At 42.0% G+C, this 22,576-nt stretch overlaps 1 protein-coding gene across 4 annotated transcripts in view; it reads left to right on the plus strand.

Moving 5' to 3' along the window:
• PRKAR2B (protein kinase cAMP-dependent type II regulatory subunit beta) overlaps nucleotides 1-22,576 on the plus strand; it is a 157,719-nt gene that overhangs the window by 77,053 nt on the left and 58,090 nt on the right. For all 4 annotated transcript variants that reach the window (XR_013215745.1, XR_013215746.1, XM_077264779.1 and 1 more), the window contains exon 2: nucleotides 20,678-20,713. Coding sequence is in view for 2 of the 4 variants with exons in the window: in XM_077264779.1 (XP_077120894.1) it covers nucleotides 20,678-20,713 (36 nt within the window). In the remaining 2 variants the exon portion in view is untranslated. The remainder of the gene's footprint in view (nucleotides 1-20,677; nucleotides 20,714-22,576) is intronic.

Genomic DNA, 22,576 nt, shown 5'->3' on the forward strand with positions numbered 1-22,576 from the left:
AGTTCGCTGTTTGTTTTTGCTCTGCTTAAGGCCTCTTTCATACGTCCTGATATTACCAACACTCAGAGGCATAGCTAGGGTTTTGGTTCAGGGGGCGAAGCTTCTGAGTGGGCCCCTAACCAGGTAACCTTGATTACAACTGGGTGACGCACCCTAATAGTGGAGGAGAACCTCGGGAGATGACCGCGCTGTTGCTGAAGATAATCTACTATATAATTGTCTAAGGGTCACTTCCGTCTTTCTGTCTGTCCATCTGTCTGTCTTTCTGTCTGTCTGTCACAGATATTAATTGGTCGCGGCCTTTGTCTGTCATGGAAATCCAAGTCGCTAATTGGTCGCGGCAAAACGGCCACGACCAATCAGCGACGGGCACAGTCCCGCGGCAAAATGGCCGCTCCTTTCTCCCCGCAGTCAGTGCCCGCTCAATAATCCCTTCCAGTCAGCGCTCACACAGGGTTAATGGCAGCGGTAACGGACCGCGTTATGCCGCGGGTAACGGACTCCGTTACCGCTGCTATTAACCCTGTGTGACCAGCTTTTTACTATTGATGCTGCCTATGCGGCATCAATAGTTAAAAGATCTAATGTTAAAAAAAATAAAAAATCGTTATATACTCACCGTCCGTCGGCCCCTCGGATCCAGAACCGGCCTTTCCCGCTCCTCGCGACGCTCCGGTGACCGCTCCATGCATTGCGGTCTCACGAGATGATGACCTAGCGGTCTCGCGAGACCGCCACATCATCATCTCGCGAGACCGCAATGCACTCTTGGGACCGGAGCGCGCGAGGAGTGTCGGTAACCGCTTCGCCTGGATCCGGGGGCCAACGGAAGGTGAGTATATAACTATTTTTTATTTTAATTCTTTTTTTTAACAGGGATATGATGCCCACATTGCTATATACTGCGTGGGCTGTGCAATATAATACGTGGGCTGTGCAATATAATACGTGGGCTGTGCAATATAATACGTGGGCTGTGCAATATACTATGTGGGCTGTGCAACATACTACGTGGGCTGTGCAATATACTACGTGGGCTGTGCAATATACTACGTGGGCTGTGCAATATACTACGTGGGCTGAGCAATATACTACGTGGGCTGAGCAATATACTACATGGGCTGTGCAATATACTACGTGGGCTGTGCTATATAATACGTGGGCTGTGCAATATAATACGTGGGCTGTGCAATATAATACGTGGACTGTGCAATATACTACGTGGGCTGTGCAATGTACTACGTGGGCTGTGCAATATACTACGTGGGCTGTGCAATATACTACGTGGGCTGTGCAATATACTATGTGGGCTGTGCAATATACTATGTGGGCTGTGCAATATACTATGTGGGCTGTGCAATATAATACGTGGGCTGTGCTATATACTACGTGGGCTGTGCAATATACTACGTGGGCTGTGCAATATACTACGTGGGCTGTGCAATATACTATGTGGGCTGTGCAATATACTATGTGGGCTGTGCAATATACTATGTGGGCTGTGCAATATACTATGTGGGCTGTGCAATATACTATGTGGGCTGTGCAATATACTATGTGGGCTGTGCAATATTCTACGTGGGCTGTGCAATATACTACGTGGGCTGTGCAATATACTACGTGGGCTGTGCAATATACTACGTGGGCTGTGCAATATACTACGTGGGCTGTGCTATATACTACATGGGCTGTGCAATATACTAAGTGGGCTGTGCAATATACGTGGGCTGTGTTATACACTACGTGGCCTGTGTTATACACTACGTGGCCTGTGTTATACACTACGTGGCCTGTGTTATACACAACATGGGCTGTGTTATACACTACGTGGCCTGTGTTATACACTATGTGGGCTGTGATATACACTACGTGGGCTGTGTTATATACTGCGTGCGTGGGCTGTTATATACTACGTGAGCTGTGTTATATGCTACGTGAGCTGTGTTATATGCTATGTGGGCTGTTATACACTCCGTGGGCTGTGCTATATACTCCATGGGCTGTGTTATATACTACGTGGCTGTGCTATATACTCCGTGGGCTGTGCTATATACTCCGTGGGCTGTGCTATATACTACGTGGCTGTGCTATATACTACGTGGCTGTGCTATATACTACGTGGCTGTGCTATATACTACGTGGCTGTGCAATATACTATGTGGCTGTGCAATATACTACGTGGCTGTGCTATTTACTACGTGGGCTGTTATATACTACATGGCCGGCCACGAACAATCAGCGACAGGCGAATCCTGTGTATTCAATGTATTATTCTAAAATCTTCATAAATAAACTACATACATATTCTAGAATACCCAGTGCATTAGAATCGGGCTACCATCTAGTCTCTATATAAAGACAAACATGGATATTACGGCCATATTGTCAGTGGTAGGTACCAGCCCTACAGAACATATAAGAGATCACAGCACAGTTACAGATAATGACTTACCGCTGACGTTCTTTATGATGGAGTTGTTCACTTTTCCGGTCTTTTCCATCTGGCCAAGACCGACACAACTTCTTCCACCCAGGACTCGTCTGCAGAGAATACAACAAAGACACATTTCACTTCCTATATTTTCAGCACGTCACCAACCTGCACAAACTCCTCATCCTACTGGTACCCTAATGCTGCTGCTGTATGTGTCTCTATTACTGCACCTGCTGTGTGGTTCTCTGTGCCCTCTAAATTCTAAAGCAACCCTCTAGAATATAGTAATGCCGGGTGCAAGTGCCCTAGAAAACAGTGCCCACATTTTGTCCCGAGTCTCACCCCTGTACAGCTCCCCTATACACAGCATGATGCTCTCTTATACTTAACATGATGCCTCCTCACTGTAATTACCCCCACACAGTGTACTGACCCCTTAGTATCCCCCAAACTGCTAGATGGCCCTAACACTGTGTGATGGCCCCTTCACTGTAATCCTCACACTGTATGATGGCCCCCTAGATAACCTCCATCTTTATATATAATTGTCTAAGGTCCACTTCCATCTGTTTGTCTGTGACGGAAATCCCGCGTCACTGATTGGTCACGGCTGGCTGGGCGCAACCAATCAGCGACAGGCACAGTGCGGCTGCGAATTGGCCCCTCCCTACTCCCCTCCAGTCAGTGCCCCCTCCATACTCCCCTCCAGCCAGCACCCACATAGCGTTTTAGCAGTCCCGTTAAACGGACTGCATTACACCGTGGCATAGCGCGGTGTAACGCAGTCCGTTAACGCTGCCATTAACCCTGTAAGTGTGACCAACTTTTTACTATTGATGCTGCCTATGCAGCATCAATAGTAAAAACATATAATGTTAAAAATAATAATAAAAAAAATCATTATATTCTCACCTTCCGTCGTCCGCAGCAGCCTTTCCCGCTCCTTGCGACGCTCCGGTTTCAAGAATGCATTGCGGGAATGACCCCAGATGACGTAGCAGTCTCGCGAGACCGCTACATCATCACGGGTTATTGCTGCAAGGCATTACTGGGAACGGAGCGTCGCGAGGAGCATCGCTAAAGGCCTGGACTGGATCCGGGGGCCGCCTGAAGTTGAGTATATAACTATTTTTTATTTTAATTCTTTTTTAACAGGGATATGGTGCCCACATTGCTATATACTACGTGGGCTGTATTATATACTGCGTGGGCTGTTATGTACTGCGTGGGCTGTGTTATATACTACGTCTCTGTGCTATATACTGCGTGGGCTGTGCTATATACTACGTGGCTTTGCAATATACTACATGGCTGTGCTATATACTATGTGGGCTGTATTATATACTACATGGGCTGTGTTATATACTACGTGGGCTGTGTTATATACTATGTGGCTGTGCTATATAATACGTGGGCTGTGTTATATACTACGTGGGCTGTGTTATATACTACATGGGCTGTGTTATATACTACGTGGGCTGTGCTATATACTGCGTGGGCTGTGCTATATACTGCGTGGGCTGTGCTATATACTGCGTGGGCTGTGTTATATACTGCGTGGGCTGTGTTATATACTGAGTGGGCTGTGTTATATACTGCGTGGGCTTTGTTATATACTGCGTGTGCTGTGCTATATACTACGTGGCTGTGCAATATACTACGTGGCTGTGCAATATACTGTGTGGGCTGTGCTATATACTACGTGGCTGTGCTTTATACTACGTGGCTGTGCAATATACTATGTGACTGTACAATATACTACGTGGCTGTGTTATATACTATATGGGTGTGCTATATACTACATGGCTGTGCTATATACTACGTAGGCTGTGTTATATGCTATGTGGGCTGTGAGACTCTTTCGCCCGGGGCCCTCAAAAACCTGGAGCTTGCCCTGGCTTCACTGATTGGTCGCGCCCGGCCGGCCGCGAACAATCAGCGACACAGTCCGGCCGCGAATTGGCGCGGGATGTGAACCACGCTTTGCCAATTGGTAGCTCCCGGCCGGCCGAATCCTGTGTATTCATTGCATTATTCTGAAATCTTCAAAAATAAACTACATACATATTCTAGAATACCCGATGCGTTAGATGCACCATTTCTAGTGCTTAGCCTCGGCTCTTCCCACTTGCCTTTGTGCATTCGCAAATGGGATAATAGTTTTGGGGTTCGGAAAGAGCCAAGGCTAAGCACAAAAAGTGGCACACCTAATGGATGCGCCTTTTCTGGGGCAGCTGAGTGCTGGTGTTCTTAGTTTGGGAAGGTGATAATATCCTTGGCCCCTTCCCAGGCTATTAATATCAGCTTGCAGCTGCCTGTTTAGCCTTTGCTGGTTATTAAATATAGGGGAGACCCCGCATAATTTTTTGGGAGGTTTCCACCTTGTAATGACCAGTAAAGACAACACAGACTGATGTGAGATATTAAGAGCCAGGGAAGCTCTTTGCTGGTTACCCCCTTCCCAGTCTATTAAGACCAGCTCTCAGCTGTCTGCTTTCCCTCAGCTTATTTATTTGTTTAGTATGCTTTGCTTATATATCGTATTCTGCAGCGCTTTCAGCTGGTTAATAAAAATTAGGGGGACCCCACGCCATTTTTTTTTTTATTTAATTTTGAAATAAATATAAATACAGGAAACTACACACTTAAAGCCCTGATTATATAGAAAACTAGCTTGAAATGACAAAGAATTGCTGTATATAAAAGCTGATGTTAAAAACGCATTGCATATGCATGTCAGATGGATGCTACTTGCAAAAAAAAATCGCATTGTACACGCTTGACACTCGCATGACACTCATCCTATTTTTCAGAATCAACTTCTTTTTGTTCTTCATGATACTGATAAAATTTCTTCAATATGACGCGTTTATTTGCAAAAAACCTTGGAAATTTGGCGAAAATTTCACAAATTTTCAAGCTTTTAATTCTTATGCCCTTAAATCAGAGACGTACAGTATGTCACATAAAATTGTCAATGAATAACATTTCCCACATGTCAGAGTGAGTGGGATTCCTTGAGGCGTTCCAGAGTTACTACCTTATAAAGTGACAGTGGTCAGAAATGTAAAAATTTGCTTGGTCATTAAGGGGATAAATGTTAGGGGTTTTTTTTTCAATTTCAGCTTCTTTTCAGTGAGCCTTAGTTTAAAAAAACGGTGTGGACACATCTTTGGTGTAAGTGAATAGGGAAGTAAAAGCCGCACTACAAACACTATTATTTTTATATTCTTTTTTTTTTTTAAAATCAAAATGTAGTAGGTATGGCATCTTATTGTCTTGTTTTCACATAGGCTTGTCAATAAGTCTGTGAAAAAATACATGAAAATAAGTTTGCTAAAATTGTACGAATAAAAAAACGCCATCCATAAAAAAACACTTGGAAAAAACACATGGGGAAGATTAATCAATCAGAGTGCAAGCCAAAAGTGGGGTTACACCACCCAAGCAGTGGCGTTATACCACTTCTGCTCCGTACATATTTGCCAATCGGTGGTTGGTTAATACACTGCTCAAAAAAATAAATATTATAATTATAATATTATTAAATAAATAAAAATAAAGGGAACGCTTAAACAACAGAATATAACTCCAAGTAAATCAAACTTCTGTGAAATCAAACTGTCCACTTAGGACGCAACACTGTTTGACAATCAATTTGACATGCTGATGTGCAAATGGAATAGACAACAGATGGAAATTATTGGCAATTATCAAGATACACTCAATAAAGGAGTGGTTCTGCAGGTGGGGACCACAGACCACATCTCAGTACCAATGCTTTCTGTCTGATGTTTTGATCACTTTTGACAGTTGGTTGTGCTTTCACACTCGTGGTAGCATGAGACGGACTCTACAACCCACACAAGTGGCTCAGGTAGTGCAGCTCCTCCAGGATGGCACATCAATGCAAGCTGTGGCAAGAAGGTTTGAGGTGTCTGTCAGTGTCCAGAGGCTGGAGGCGCTACCAGGAGACAGGCAAGTACACCAGGAGATATGGAGGGGGCCATAGGAGGGCAACAACCCAACAGCAGGACCGCTACCTCAGCCTTTGTGCAAGGAGGAACAGGAGGAGCACTGCCAGAGCCCTGCAAAATGACCTCCAGCAGGCCACACATGTGCATGTGTCTGCACAAACGGTTAGAAACTGACTCTATGAGGATGGTCTGAGTGCCCGACGTCCACAGATGGGGGTTGTGCTCGCAGCCCAACACCATGCAGGACACTTGGCATTTGCCACAGAACACCAGGATTGGCAAATTCGCCACTGGCGCCCTGTGCTCTTCACAGATGAAAGCAGATTCACACTGAGCACATGTGACAGACGTGACAGACTCTAGATATGCCATAGAGAGTGATCTGCTGCCTGCAACATCCTTCAGCATGACAGGTTTGGCAGTGGGTCACTAATGTTGTGGGGTGGCATTTCTTTGGAGGGCTGCACAGCCCTCCGTGTGCTCGCCATAGGTATCCTGACTGCCATTAGGTACCAAGATGAGATCCACAGACCCCTTGTGAGACCATATGCTGGTGCGGTTAGCCCTGGGTTCCTCCTAATGCAGGACAATGCCAGACCTCATGTATTTGGAGTGTGTCAGCAGTTCCTGCAAGATGAAGGCATAGAAGCTATGGACTGGCCGCCCGTTCCCCAGACCTGAATCCAGTTGAAGACATCTGGGACATCATGTCTCACACCATCCACCAACGTCACGTTGCACCACAGACTGTCCTGGAGTTGGCGGATGCTTTAGTCCAGGTCTGGGAGAAGATCCCTCAGGAAACCATCCGCCGCCTCATCAGAAGCATCCCCAGGCATTGTAGGGAGGTCATACAGGCACGTGGAGTGGAAGCCACACACACTACTGAGCATCATTTCCTTGTCTTGAGGCATTTCCACTGAAGTTCGATCAGCCTGTAACTTCATTTTCCACTTTGATTTTGAGCATCATTCCAACTCCAGACCTCCGTGGGATATTAGTTGTGATTTTACGTTGATAATTTAAAAAAAATTTTTTGTTCTCAACACATTCCACTATGTAATGAATAAAGATTTACAACTGGAATATTTCATTCAGTGATATCTAGGATGTGGGATTTTAGTGTTTCCTTTATTTTTTTCAGTAGTGTATATTTAGTATGTGCACATAGCAATTCAGAATAGATTGTTCTGTGCACACAGGCTGCCATTGTTCTTGGCCACACAGGTCCTGTATACACAGGAGGAAGGAATCCACCTAAAAAAGACGTTGTGTGCACATAGCCCAAAACTGCTTAAAAAAAGAAACTCCTCCAAGATGGAAGACTTCCTGAAGTGGTTTTTCACTTGGAAACTTGTGGCTTTTGACTACCTCAAAAGAACTCCAGAGTGCTGTTACCCTTGGAATAGAAGTGGAAGAATTCATCCTTTGCTCTTTTTAGATATATACTTCTGGATACTAAATGTTTGCAGAGCAGCTGTCATTGCCCCTTGGGCAACAGCTATGTTCTGCACAGCAACAGGACACTCTATGACACTACTTTCAGATACCATACACTGGTCTTGAATAATTAACACATTAGCACAGGCAGCTGGGTCTATCCAAGATGGTATTGGGTAATTACTGGACTACGCAATAACTCCAAATCTTCAGATATTTTATGTACATGATCGTAGCGATGCCAACACTTTATTGTTATGCCCTTTATAAGTTTGCATGGGTGGTATAGCGTATGAGGGGAAAGATTCATTACAGGATATGTTCCATTGCCTGCAATTTACAGGTCTTACTGCAGTAAATAGGACATTTTAAGGGTAATTTATTATAAGAACAATTTTTGCTGCCTCTTCTACATAACTTGTCTAGATAAGGGGTGGGGAACTTTTTTTGATGCCAGGGGCCATTTGGATATTTATACCATCCTTTGGGGGCCGTATCAATTTATCAGCTTGAATATTACCCTGCTATATTTGGTCAAACATTTAATTAACTGACCCCTAACGTGATGGCTGGAACCGCTTCCATTTGGTGATATGGATGATGTTGCTACTCATAACTGCTTTTTCATGTTTGCATAGGTCTGGAGCGCAGGCTACTCCATGCGATGATATGTCTTATACAGAATGCATTCATTCAAAAGCCAAGTGGGGGACGTTCAGGCAAAATATCTAGCTTCACATTAACTACTCATTGTCTTTGTTTTTGTTTTTTTTAAATACTTGGTCACTAGTTTTCATCCAAACTGTGGAACATAAGAATAGAATTGTAGAATAGAACAAGTTGCGCAACAAACACGGCAGTGAAATTAGACATCCATGTAAGCACCATGCGACACACATTACATAAGTCTGGTTTGGTGGCCTGAAAAAAGGTAAAGAAGCCTCGACTTCAATATTGTCATAAGAAACATCTGCTCAAGTTTGCAAAAAATACGAAAAGTGAACAGCTGAAAATTCTAAACTGGTGATTTGGAGCAATGAGACAAAAGTCAATAGCCTAGGCTCTGATGGGTGCAAATGGGTCTGGAAGAAACAAGGGAAAAATGGGCTAATGGATTGGGAAATTGAAGGAACTGTCAAGTTCAGTAGAGAAAGCCTGATGATATGGGGTTGTTTCAATCCAAAGGCATTGGATGCTTGACCAGGATCGATAGTGTTCTCAATTCTGAGCTATATGTGATTAGCCTACAAGACGAATTACTTCATACACTCAAATGCTATGCGTATGAAGGATGACATAGTGTCCCAGCAGGACAACTTCCCAATGCATACTTTGTGAGTTTGGCAAAGAAATGGTTCAATGACAGTGAAGTAGAGGTGCTGGATTGGCCTCCACAATCACCAGACCTCAACCCAATCGAACACTTTTGGGTAGATTAGGAAGAAAAGCTATATACTGTATATACCCAAGTGAGTCGACCAATATGTACAAGTTTGGGAACGTGCCGAAAAGACCAGGGATCAGATTTCGGTCAAGACCTGCTTGAATCTGATTGAGAGCAAGCCCAGAAGGATTCGAGCAATGTTGAAGCCAAAGGTGGGTTAACAAAATAGTAAAAAATTAAAATTTAGATTTTTAGGAGTAAAACAATAACAATGCAGTGACATAACAAGAATCTTCATATCTAATTATATACAAAATAGTTGCAAGCCAAATTTATGTATGAGATGTCCAAGATGATTGTCTATAAAATGATGATAGTCTCATGTTCGAAGCAGTAGTGGATGATGACATATAGAACCTATAAGTCAATAGTTCAAAACATTGTTACTCTTTTGCTTGTCAGTGTATACATCACATAGGATACACTGGATCTGGAGTATATACATCACAGGAGGAGACATGGGGCTACAACCTGGAGCTGCGATGATACATAATAAAAGGAGACATGGGGCTGGCGCTGCGGTCTTCTGTGGATTGAAAGCACATCGCACACTAACTCCACAAACTACATCCTGACGCTGGATAGCCGCTGATGTTTGTATTATGAGAGTCTGCAGCAGCATTAGTGCCTATAAGGAGGATCTGCAGCAGCTGTGGTGCCCAGAATGAGGATCAGAAGCAGCTGTGGTGCCTATAATGAGGATCTACGGTAGCTGTGATGCCTATGAGGATCTGCGGCAGCTGAAGTGCCTATAATGAGGTTCTAAGCAGCTGTGCCTATCATGAGGATCTGCAGCAGCTGTGGTGCCTATAATGAGGATCTGCTGCAGCTGTGGTGCCTATAATGATGATCTGTGGTGCCTATAATGAGGATATGCAGTAGCTGTGGTGCCTATAATGAGGATCTGCAGTAGCTGTGGTGCCTATAATGAGGATCTAAGCAGCTGAGGTGCCTATAATGAGGATCTACAGCAGCTGAGGTGCCTATAATGAAGATCTGTGGCAGCTGTGGTGCCTATTATTAGGTTCTGCGGCATATGTGGTGTTTGTCATGCTGTGACTGTTCGGTAATGGAGAGGGGCCTCACACTGTCCCTGGAGCTGGGACCCTAACTATTCCTATCCTTGGGGTACTCTTAAGGGTAGAGAGGACCGGGTCTTGCTATGCTTTTAACCCTCTCAGCACTGAAGAAAAGGCAATCTATTTTAAAATAGGACATGAATCACACCATCTCTAAAGAAGAGTGCAATTCATTACTTGACGTGACCGTCTAACTCCAGGTCTTCCAGTGGTCGTGACTCCCTCATGACAGTATTATGTACAGCATATAGTATATTTGCTGCTGATTTCACAGTCACTGATTTTTTTTTCTTATTTTCACTCAAGAAAATCAACAGCAGCAAATCTACCCCAATATCCAGAGAAATAAGATTTTACTTCAAATTATTGGTTGGAATTGTTGAAAAATTATCTAAACTTGTGTGAAGCACACTGATTAATGAGGAAGTTATTCAGGAATAACCAGTCTGTTTTCTTCCAGAAACAGCACAACACTTGTCTACAAGTTGTGTATGTTGTGTACTGCACTTTTAACATCTACAATATTTGATGCTTGGGTGAAGGTGGCTTTTTGTGGTTCGCTTTAGTCGTGAGTAAATTCAGAGCAGGTCTACAAGGATAATAGAAAAAACTGGAGTCCGGCTCAACAGGACTTGATTTTCCTTTTTCTTTTTCAAAAGAAAATATGGTGCATACAAAAGAAAAATGTACATGGTCGTAGTCCACAAGCCTACATGTATCAGCAGCTTAAAGGGGTATTCTCATCTTGTACATTTACGTCATATAGAGATGTGAAATCCACTAATCAGATCTGCGTGTATCTTTAGTACAAGGCCCTGATGTTCGCCGCTTATAGCCAAGAGATGGTATAATACCCAATAATTTCTATAGAATTCCCTTAAAGGGAACCCAAACTCCATTAACCAGCAGATATAGGGTTAATCTGTCAGGTAATAGCATTCCAGTGTTGTCCGCCCACCTTACAGAAAGTGTGGCTAATGGGTGAAAAAGAACTTTATTTCTCCCAGCAGCCTCTGGCTATCAGTCATAGAGACACGCATGGGGCAGCCACAGTCACCCTTTGCATACTGTGAGTGGCTGCTGTAAGAATGCCACAACATTGGAAAACACCACTCCAGTGTTTGTTTTTTATTTCACCAGTGCTATCACTGTTCCCTGCCCCTAGTAATATACTTAGGGGCAGCACGGTGGCTCAGTGGTTAGCACTGCAGCCTTGCAGCACTGGAGTCCTGGGTTCAAATCCCACCAAGGACAACACCTGCAAGGAGTTTGTGTGTTCTCTCCGTGTTTGCGTGGGTTTCCTCCAGGTTCTCCGGTTTCCTCCCACATTCCAAAGACAATACTGATAGGGAATCTAGATTGTGAGCCCCATCGGGGACAGCGATGATAATGTGTGTAGAGCTGTAAAGCGCTGCGGAATATGTTAGCGCTATATAAAAATAAAGATTATTATTATTACTTGCCAGCCTCTGTCTTTTTCTGTTATCGGCACAGCTCTAGACCTTATGACCTGCCGGATCGCTCCAGTGTTTGCTGTAAGAGCCAGAAAAAGGCCCCGTAGCCTTGTTTTGAGAGCTTGTGACTGTTACCTCTGGTTTCCCGTCAGTCAGAAGTTACAGCCACAAAATGGTGGATTGGGCCGGGAAGAGCAGAATACGGCGGCTGGTAAGTATATTACTAGAGGCAAGGAACTTACTGTAGATTAGTGCCATCATGCCAGTGCTAAGATAAAAAAAATGCTGGAGTTGTGCCATAACTGACAGCTCGCTCTGCAGTGCATCTGAGCACCTGAGAACCATTCTTGAGATAGATGCCGGTCCTATTGGTGCGATCTACTACATATTTATGGCATATTATGTTGATATTTCTTGACTATACGAGATAGAAATACTCCTTTAAGGGTAAGTTCAGACGTGGTAGATTTTTTCCTGATGGCAGATCTAGGTTCCACAGCAGTATATAGTACAATATATGTGGGTGACGTCAGTTCATGGCAGGAAAAACAGCTGCTTGTGAAGGAAGCCTAAATCAATTTTCCTAGGAAATAAAAGGTAACTTTCTGCCAATAAATGTGTCATAGGCGAACTGAGGAAAAAAATAATGAAATGGGGTCACCACAGGGCAATTTTACACAGGACACCATTCATGGTAAGGCTGGCCCTGGCTAGGGAATGCAATAATCCTTCCACAGATTGCGTCCATTGTGCGGACCACTGCATTCATGCCACAATGTTATACATTTGGTTAGAACTTGCTGTTTGACCACAATTTGGAAGATCGGCCCTAATCTTTGTCCACGTGCTCTTTCATATATAGATGATGAAAAGTGAAAATTGTTCTTATGGAAAGCGTCAGGCATCTGATCTGTCATTTTCTGAAAGGCATCTGTGTAGGGTTTCTTTTTAAAGAACCTGACGTCAGACCTTATGTTACTAGTTTACAACTTTGCTGGTTTGACTTTGCTGCTATATAAATAATACTGTAGGAATTTATTGGACCAGATTTCTTCCACTAATCCTGTTTACATTTTGTTTTGTTTTAAAAGAAAGTGTCATCCTTACTTACTCTAAAATGTATGAAATGGTATTGGTTACTATTGCGCCATTGCTCTACTTGTGGACTCATGTGTCCACTAGAAGACATTAGCTAGTTATCAGTGCCAAACAGTTTTTATAGTCTTCCAAATTGGTATATTTAAAGGGGATCTGTTACTAGGTTTTTGCTGTATAATTTGAGAGCAGTATAATGTAGAGGCCGAAAGCCTGATTCCTGCGATGTGTCATAGTCTTAATAAAATCATTGTTTTATGAGCAGATTATCACTTGAAGACTAGGTGTCTCCTGCCTACAGGTAAACCGCTCTTAATAATCCCGCCCTCAGACAGCTGTCAATCAGTGGGCGGAGTTATTCAGAGTCCAGCATTCAGAGAACTGCTAAATCTGCAGCAGAGAAAAAAGTGGTCTTATGAAAATGACACCAGCCAAGTAAGTGACACCTCATCGGAATCAGGATTTCAGCTCCTAAATCGTGCTGCTCTCAGATTACATAGGAAATACCTGGTGACAGATTTCCTTTAAAGGGTTACTGTCATTTAATTATGGGAGCAGAATTCGTTAGAGCAGTGAGCTTGTATCATGTCTTTCTAGTGACTGCGAGGGTCTCAGCTGGATTATTCTATAGCCTAATATCTCTTACATTAAATTGCCCTTTTCCCCGTTAGAGAAGCTGTTTTCTCGTTTTTTTTGTTTTTTTTTTAGATTGCCTTATAATTAAAATCTTTTTATTAACTGATTTTTTTTGTGGTCCATTCATTCTGGTAAACTTTAGAAAACTGATTTTTTTTTAATGCCAGTTGGAACATGAGTATACATAGATGCTTAGCAGGACTGTCATCAGAACAATATATAAATGTGGATAAAATCCGCGCTGCCGTGACAAATAATGGATCCAGATATAGTTATAAGGTGTTCGGGTGGTTTATTCAACGCGTTTCGAAGCTCATGGCTTCTTCTTCAGGAAGTTTCCACACAGAGAACAATATAGGAATGACCATGGCCAATTTGTTACATGTAAATGGCCCACACCTAACTCTCACCTGTCCTCCACCATTGCATGAGACATAATTGCACTTATGTTATTTAACAAGTGCAAATTATTAGTTAATTACATGGGACCCATCTATGTTGTCAATTTCTGCCGCCCTTCTACTGTTGATCGGTTGACATGACTTACCGTATGTCCGTATTACAATTACGACACAACAGCGGGGACTAGTCTTGGACTTCTTGCAAGTGCAATGACCCGCCCCATTGTACCTCCAGCCTAATTAGCATATGGTTTCCGTGACATACAGTGCCTAGCGAAAGTATTCGGCTCCCTGGAACTTTTCAACCTTTTCCCACATATCATGGTTCAAACATAAAGATACCAAATGTACATTTTTGGTGAAGAATCAACAACAAGTGGAACACAATTGTGAAGTTGATCGAAATTTATTGGTTATTTAAAATTTTTATGGAAATTCAAAAACTGAAAAGTGGGGCGTGCAATATTATTCGGCCCCTTTACTTTCAGTGCAGCAAACTCCAGAAGTTCATTGTGGATCTCTGAATGATCCAATGTTGTCCTAAATGCCTAATGATGATAAATATAATCCACTTGTGTGTAATCAAGTCTCCGTATAAATGCACCTGCTCTGTGATAGTCTCAGGGTTCTGCTTGAAGCACAGAGAGCATCATGAAAACCAAGTAACACAACAGGCAGGTCCGTGATACTGTTGTGGAGAAGTTTAAAGCTGGATTTGGATACAAAATGATTTCCAAAACTTTAAATATCCCAAGGAGCACTGTGCAAGCGATCATATTGAAATGGAAGGAGCATTATACCACTGCCAATCTACCAAGACCCGGCCGTCCCTCTAAACTTTCATCTCAAACAAGGAGAAGACGGATCAGAGATGCAGCCAAGAGGCCCATGATCACTCTGGATGAACTGCAGAGATCTACAGCTGAGGTGGGACAGTCTGTCCATAGGACAACAATCAGTCATACACTGCACAAATCTGGCCTTTATGGAAGTGTGGCAAGAAGAAAGCCATTTCTCAAAGATATCCATAAAAAGTGTTGTTTAAAGTTTGCAACAAGCCACCTGGGAGACACACCAAACATGTGGAAGAAGGTGCTCTGGTCAGATGAAACCGAAATCAAACTTTTTGGCAACAATGCCAAACGATATGTTTGGCGTAAAGGAAACACAGATCATCACCCTGAACACACCATCCCCACTGTCAAACATGGTGGCAGCATCATGGTTTGGGCCTGCTTTTCTTCAGCAGGGACAGGGAAGATGGTTAAAATTGATGGGAAGATGGATGGAGACGAATACAGGGCCATTCTTGAAGAAAACCTGTTGGAGTCTGCAAAAGGCCTGAGACTGGGATGGAGATTTGTCTTCCAACAAGACAATGATCCCAAACATAAAGCAAAATCTACAATGGAATGGTTCACAAATAAACGTATCCAGGTGTTAGAATGGCCAAGTCAGAGTCCAGACCTCAATCCAATCGAGAATCTGTGGAAAGAGCTGAAAACTGCTGTTCACAAACGATCTCCATCAAACCTCACTGAGCTCGAGCTGTTTGCCAAGGAAGAATGGGCAAGAATTTCAGACTCTCGATGTACAAAACTGATAGAGACATACCCTAAGCCACTTGCAGCTGTAATTGCAGCAAAACGTGGCGCAACAAAGTATTAAGTTAAAGGGTCCAAATAATATTGCACACCCCACTTTTCAGTTTTTGAATTTCACCAAAAATGTAAAATAACCAATAAATTTCGTTCAACTTCACAATTGTGTTCCACTTGTTGATTCTTCACCAGAAATTTACATTTGGTATATTTATGTTTTAAGTATGATATGTGGGAAAAGGTTGAAAAGTTCCAGGGAGCCGAATACTTTCTCAAGGCACTGTATCTCTCATGACTCACACATCATATCTCCTCAAAAATGTATTATTTTTACTTGGGGACACACACCTAAACATGTACTATTACTTCCAAAAATGGAAAATTTGCTGACAGGTTCCCTTTAGAAAAAAAAAAGACAAAACACACAAAAGAATAAAAACAAAAAAACAGTGTACATATGCAATTGGTAAACACCACGGAAAAAAACAGGCAAAAGTGCTTACCTGTCCAGGCCTCAAATCCAATGCACTATCATGGTGCAGCGGGCCCAAGTAAAGATGGCGACTGCACAGACAGCCAGCCTACAATCAGGGATACGCCGTTTGGCACACCAGTGCAAATAAATAATCTGCAGCAGTGGTCACACAGAGTATGCACAGAATCTGGATCATAGCCTATTAGTAACGCCATGTGGCGGGCTGGCCAGTGCTAACTGTAATGCGTCCCGTGTGAACAGAGGCCACACTCCACAAAGCCATCAGGGCCCAACTGCACCCCGAAAAGTAAAAATAAATAAAGTGCACAACAAAAACATATCAAATTATGTAAGGTATTAGTTAATATTATGGCCACAATACGTAAGCTGGCAACCCACGTCACGGGTCCTCAGGCTCGCCAGTCCTACTCTGCAATTGGTAGACACCATGCATCTTGGAATGCTGGGAAGCAGAATATTGTCATCTTTATTTTTTCTGTGTATTACCATTGGTCAAGGACATCATGTTATTTCCTACTTTGAGGACTAGCAAATAATACTTGCTGGAGTATATGGTTTAATATGATATTTTTTATTAGGGAAAAAAAGAAAACTGTGCTCCTCATCAATCAGAATCATGAGACAAGATATTGAAAAATTTACTGTAACCTGTAAAATGTTTTACAAGCAGCTTAAAATGATCTAAAATAGCAGAGCAATAATACTCACCTTTCTAATTACTCCTGCCGTTCCTTATCTTCCTCTGGCCTCCTCCGTTACCTGGTTCTTCCCCTGATCTTCCCTTTCAGGACTACTTTGATTGTGCCTATCAGATCCCTTTAAATGGTTATCTTTTAAATTATTTTGTGTGGTTTGATTTATTTTTTGGGTATGGTTTTATTAGAATAGTTAATAAATTACACCATTAATTTACCGACCCAATAGTAAATCCAGTTTCAGGGCAGTCTAAAATTTTGCCACGAAAGGTGTTCATCTACTTTTCTTCCCCAGCTTGTGTCCTATCTAAATTGCTGCTTTACAGCCACCCTTGAGCTTCCATCACATGCTGAGACTGAGCGCTATGAAGTTAGTACTGATTACTATGACTAAGCTACACAGAGGTCCTACATTTTGTCCTAGCAGCTGGAGTTGTTGATAGCATAGTAGTGCTTCTTAATGAAGAGTTGCTGTACTATAAGGAAGTGGTTTGTGGATGCCCTTATGTCCTAACTTAATCAGTTACACAGTTTTTTACACTGTGTAAGTTAAATGGGAACTGTACTTTTAACAAACTTTGTATCAATCTATAGAACTGGGGAATATAGAAAACTTTGTAATACTTCTTAGCAGAGAAATCTGCTTTTTCGCCACTTATGAGCCTCTTCTTCCCCCATCTACTGAACTCATCACCCTTCCTGAATCTACTTGTATCCACTTTGCTTAAGTCAAGACAGACTGCCAACATAGTGAGGTGTCAGGTTACACCTTCTATTATACTCTATGAAGAGTGGAGGAGGAGTAAGCAGTACAGTGAGAAAACAAGCAGAGGGATACACAGTAAGACCATGTTGAGCTTTCTAACAAGACTTTTACCTCCACTCAAAGCTGGATTCACATCTACACATAGTACTACTTTGACATTCTCTCCTTGCTGAAGCAAATTAAAAGACATAGTCTGCATGAGGAGAGACTTGTGAGAATGCAAGGTACAAGACATATAATAGCTAGAAATAGTGTTATTCCTCATGTACACACTTATGACAATAGGATAGCCTATTCTGAAAGGTTATATGAAAGTATTGTTCCCCTTTAAGTAACGTATAATAGACCTATTGGGATATTTTCAGTATCACTTATACGGTGGAGTTTACTGATCATCAACCAATATTCACAGTAAGGATGATATTCCAAAAGTGACACTGATATTAATGAGTTTGCCTCATGAAGACATCTCAAGCCCATATGAGCTATTGGGACGTATAGATGTCATAGAGCCAGATCAGCAGAACTGATAGTCACTTTGTCAGAGTGGCTTCCATTCTTGAGGACTTGAGATGTACTTGTAGTACATACAGTAGTTGCCCTTTCATCTAAAAGTTGGCCATGTGATAAAACATTCGTTGGCCATGGCTATCCCCAGGAGCCTCCGTTTACTGGCAGTGGGACCCAGGTTTATTAGGTGATGGCCCGGCTTGTTACATTTGGAATTGTATCTAATGAGACAACTGCTTTCGTACAAATATGACATTTTCTACAGAGCTGACAATCTAGTGCTGTCCCCTACTACCTGATGTAAGGATTTCTTTTCATGGCCTTGAATGGCAGAAAAGACAATCAGCCCACAGATTCATATGGCCCAAATGAGAGACGAAAGTACCAAACTGCAGATTTCCATGATTCAAAGCAAAAGCATGCAACGTCTCTTTGTTTTTACCATGCATTCACAGATAAGAAAGACAATGTAAGAAGAATATATAATACCACCAGATACTGTATATTTAGAGAGGTTTTTACAGAAATACTGGCAAGAGTGACGCTCCAGCATTAGGAGACCATGTAATTACTAAGCTACCTAGAATCATACATCAAAAACACAATAAAAACTCTGATCTTATAACTGCTAAACCAGGGTCGTACCTAAAATCACAGGGCAATATAGTAACAGGTCTGATTAGGCCTTCCCCCTAAGTTATTGCCATATTTAGCGGGTGTTGGATCTGTTTATCTAGGCGGTCTTGTGCCTGTATCTATGAAGTCAGCTCCAGGACATAGTATACCTGGCAGACGCCTTCCAACATGTGACAGCTCATCCCACCAGCTTTGCCAGTGCTTCTATTCACTACTTACTGCTCATTGAGTGCTAAGTAGATGGCAAAAGAGAAGACAAAGATGAACTGCTTCTCCTTAGGGTTCCCCTTGTATCAAACCAAACCAGACCTGTTCCTCACCGCAGGAGCATTACAGATGTCACTCCAGACTCAGGACCCAAACTTCCCGGTGGCGGTCTCGGGAAAGGGCCTGGGACGGTCGGACCAGTAAGATCTCAATGGGTCTCTTATCGGATCTGCATTTATCGGGGAACCCAGTCTGCATTGTGTGATAATTGTGGGATCTGCAGTTGTTTAGCGTCTATATTTATTATGTGGTAAGTAGTAATTTAGGTTTGTACTTGTGATTCAAATGCCTTACGTTTGGGGGATGCCACTATAACGATGGACAGAACTGAAAGAGGTATTCCCACCTCCAAGATCCTATCCCAATATGTATTTCTTCAGATTCGCGATGTTGCTTACCCCATATAGGGCATTTCAGTAGCTTAGGTATCCATGGTTACGACCACTAAGAGCTGTCTAACTGTCACTATATGAGTGGTCATAACCATGGATACCTAAGGTCCTGCAATGTCTGCACATGAGGAAAGAGACATAGCGAATCAGAAGAACTATACTACATTTCTAATTGGAAGCATTTGCTAATATTATTATTATTATTATACCTACTACATATTGGGATAGAATCTTGGAGATGGGAATACCCCCTTTAAGGTCAAAATTGTTTGTGCTAAATGCGTTGATTTTCAGAATTGACATGAAATCCCAAATCCTCACTCCCATTTTGATAGAAGGATTACGTCACATTTAGCTAGAAAACTTTGTAGCATTCACTTGATGCAAGTAAACGTATAATGGAATCTGTTTGCATACAGTTGACACAAGTTTAATAAATCCTTTTTTTAAAAAAATTTTAATATATATTTTAAGGGGCACTAAATATTAAACTCATATTCTTCAATCATTCCTTATAACATCTTTTTCCGAGATATTTTGAGCGGCTCCACTTCTAAAGAATGCTGGAAAAAGCGATCACAAAGCACTAAAAAGTATCTTCTTATTTATTTCTATGTAAAAAAAACAACTTGCTGTTCATAAGTTCAGGATTTTGGGTTTCTTTTTAAACACTTCAGGCCTTCAAAAACATCTAGTGGGAGAAAGAAAGTGGGCGTCAATTCTTTGAAGTGATGTTTGATGGAAAACACTAAATACTAAGCCCTAAGTAAAAAGCTGCAGAAAAAAGGCTTCAAGAAAAAAACTTCTCTCTTCAAAACCACTTCAGGAAACGAAAAGTCAGTCAAAAACTCGTCCAAAAAAGGAGTTTTCCTAAAGCGTTTTCAACTAGAAAACTCAGTTTTTGACCGCCAGAGAAAAAGTCAGTGTGAATGTGCCCAACTGTATGGAAAAACATAGCAACATCTACAACATGTCAATTTATGCGCAGATGCGAAGCAGATTTCACATTTTGCAATGTAACGTAGAATTTCCTCAACAAAATCTCAGTGGTTTTTGTCACTGCAGATTTCATTACTGATTTTCCGTACTCCATTGGATGCATCCTTTAGAAAAATACCCAATGAGGGTTCACTGATACATTTTCAAATACCCATATTGTTACAGTGGTATAATGTATTTCTGAGATTTGGAAATAGACTGTTTATGCCATGTATTCTGTAAGTGCAGTACTGATATGTGTCACAAATTTTCCACAAAAAAATTTCCACTAGTACAAGTCATGCCTAATAAAGTATAGCTAAGCTTTTAGTTACGGTACATACAATTTTTAATATATATATATTTTTTTTTACAGCTCCAGTCATAAGCCGGTTTTCAAGGCGCGCATCTGGTAAGGACTAAGTACAATTTACATATGAAAAAATATATTTATGTGTGCAATATTTATTTTCTCGGTAGTTGATCTATTTTAATGGCTAACTGAAAACATGATAATAGCAAACTTACAAATGTATCATCTTCCCCATTACCCATTAATGGGAACCTATCTGCCCAATTCGTGGGCATGAAGAATGGCAGCCTCGCACGATTTCAGCCAGGGATATTATTCTCTGAAACGATCCGGCAATGCAGAGAAGTATACTTTGAAGACCATAGGCAGATAGGACTTGCCCGGCTCTTACCCAAGCCAGCTCTTCTCAGCGGCCTTGCAATTGACTGACGGGTCTTCCCCTCGTGTGGACATAGGGAGCGACTTAACCTGTCAATCACATCTAGCACTGCCGGGAGAAGCCAACCAGGGGTTGGATCTTCAAAGTATATTTTTTCTGACACTTATTTTCATGTTGTGTGTAGTTATATCACTATTTTGATATACAGTATGTGAATATGTATGTAGTGCTCGCCATAAAGTAAAAGTCAAAACTGTGTCTAAATAAGATTCCTAGATATCAGTTAGTGATTATATTCTCTGGCTTCAACAAAAATGTTATGCTGGCGGAAATGTTTCTCATATTGGGTCCAGAATTAAATTAATACTGTCTCTCTTTTGTGCTTTAAGAAATTTCAGTGACTATAATTGGACGCCTTGTGTTGCAGATTCTACTCACTATGTGTGATCCCCATTACTAAGCAGACCCTCATTTAGGTGAGGCCTGTATTGAAACTTTATAACTAGTGTTGATCGAGCACTGAAATTCTCTAGTTCTCAGTACTTGAATCGAGAACATCGGAAGCTCGGATATGCTCGACTCAAGTAGCGAGCATAATGGAAGTGAATGATGGAGCATTTTTCCGGAGGACTCTCTCTCCTCTACAGCACCCAGCTCAGATAGTATAAATGGGACACGAGCACTATGCTACGATACTCGACGTTGCTTGGTACTCTACGTGATACTCTGTGTTGCTTGATACTCTACGCGATACTCGGTGTTGCTTGGTACTCTACGCAATACTCTATCCAATACTCGGTGTTGCTTGATACTCTACGCAATACTCTATCCGATACTCGGTGTTGCTTGATACTATATGTGATACTCTGCGTTGCTTGATACTCTATGCGATACTCAACATTGCTTTATACTCTACGTGATACTCTGTATTGCTTGATACTCTACGTGATCCTCTGTGTTGCTTGATACTCTACGTGATACTCGACGTTGCTTGATACTCTACATGATACTCTGTGTTGCTTGATACTCTATGTGATACTCGACGTTGCTTGATACTCTACGTGATACTCGACTTTGCTTCATACTCTACGTGATACTCAATGTTGCTTGATACTCTACGTGATACTCAACGTTGCTTGATACTCTACGTGATACTCTGTGTTGCTTGATACTCTACGTGATACTCGACGTTGCTTGATGCTCTACGCGATACTCAACGTTGCTTGATACTCTATGTGATACTCAACGTTGCTTGATACTCTACTTGATACTCAACATTGCTTGATACTCTACACGATACTCGGTGTTGCTTGATATTCTATGTGATACTCGGTGTTGCTTGATACTCTACGCGATACTCAACGTTGCTTGATACTCTACGCGATGCTCAATGTTGCTTGATACTCTACTCAATACTCGGTGTTGCTTGATACTCTACCCGATACTCAGTGTTGCTTGATACTCTACACAATACTCGGTGTTGCTTGATACTCTACGCGATACTCAGTGTTGCCTGATACTCTGTGATACTCTGTGTTGCTTGATACTCTATGTGATACTCGGTGTTGCTTGATACTCTTATG

Source organism: Ranitomeya variabilis, chromosome 5 (assembly GCF_051348905.1).
Source record: "Ranitomeya variabilis isolate aRanVar5 chromosome 5, aRanVar5.hap1, whole genome shotgun sequence".
Taxonomy (NCBI): domain Eukaryota; kingdom Metazoa; phylum Chordata; class Amphibia; order Anura; family Dendrobatidae; genus Ranitomeya; species Ranitomeya variabilis.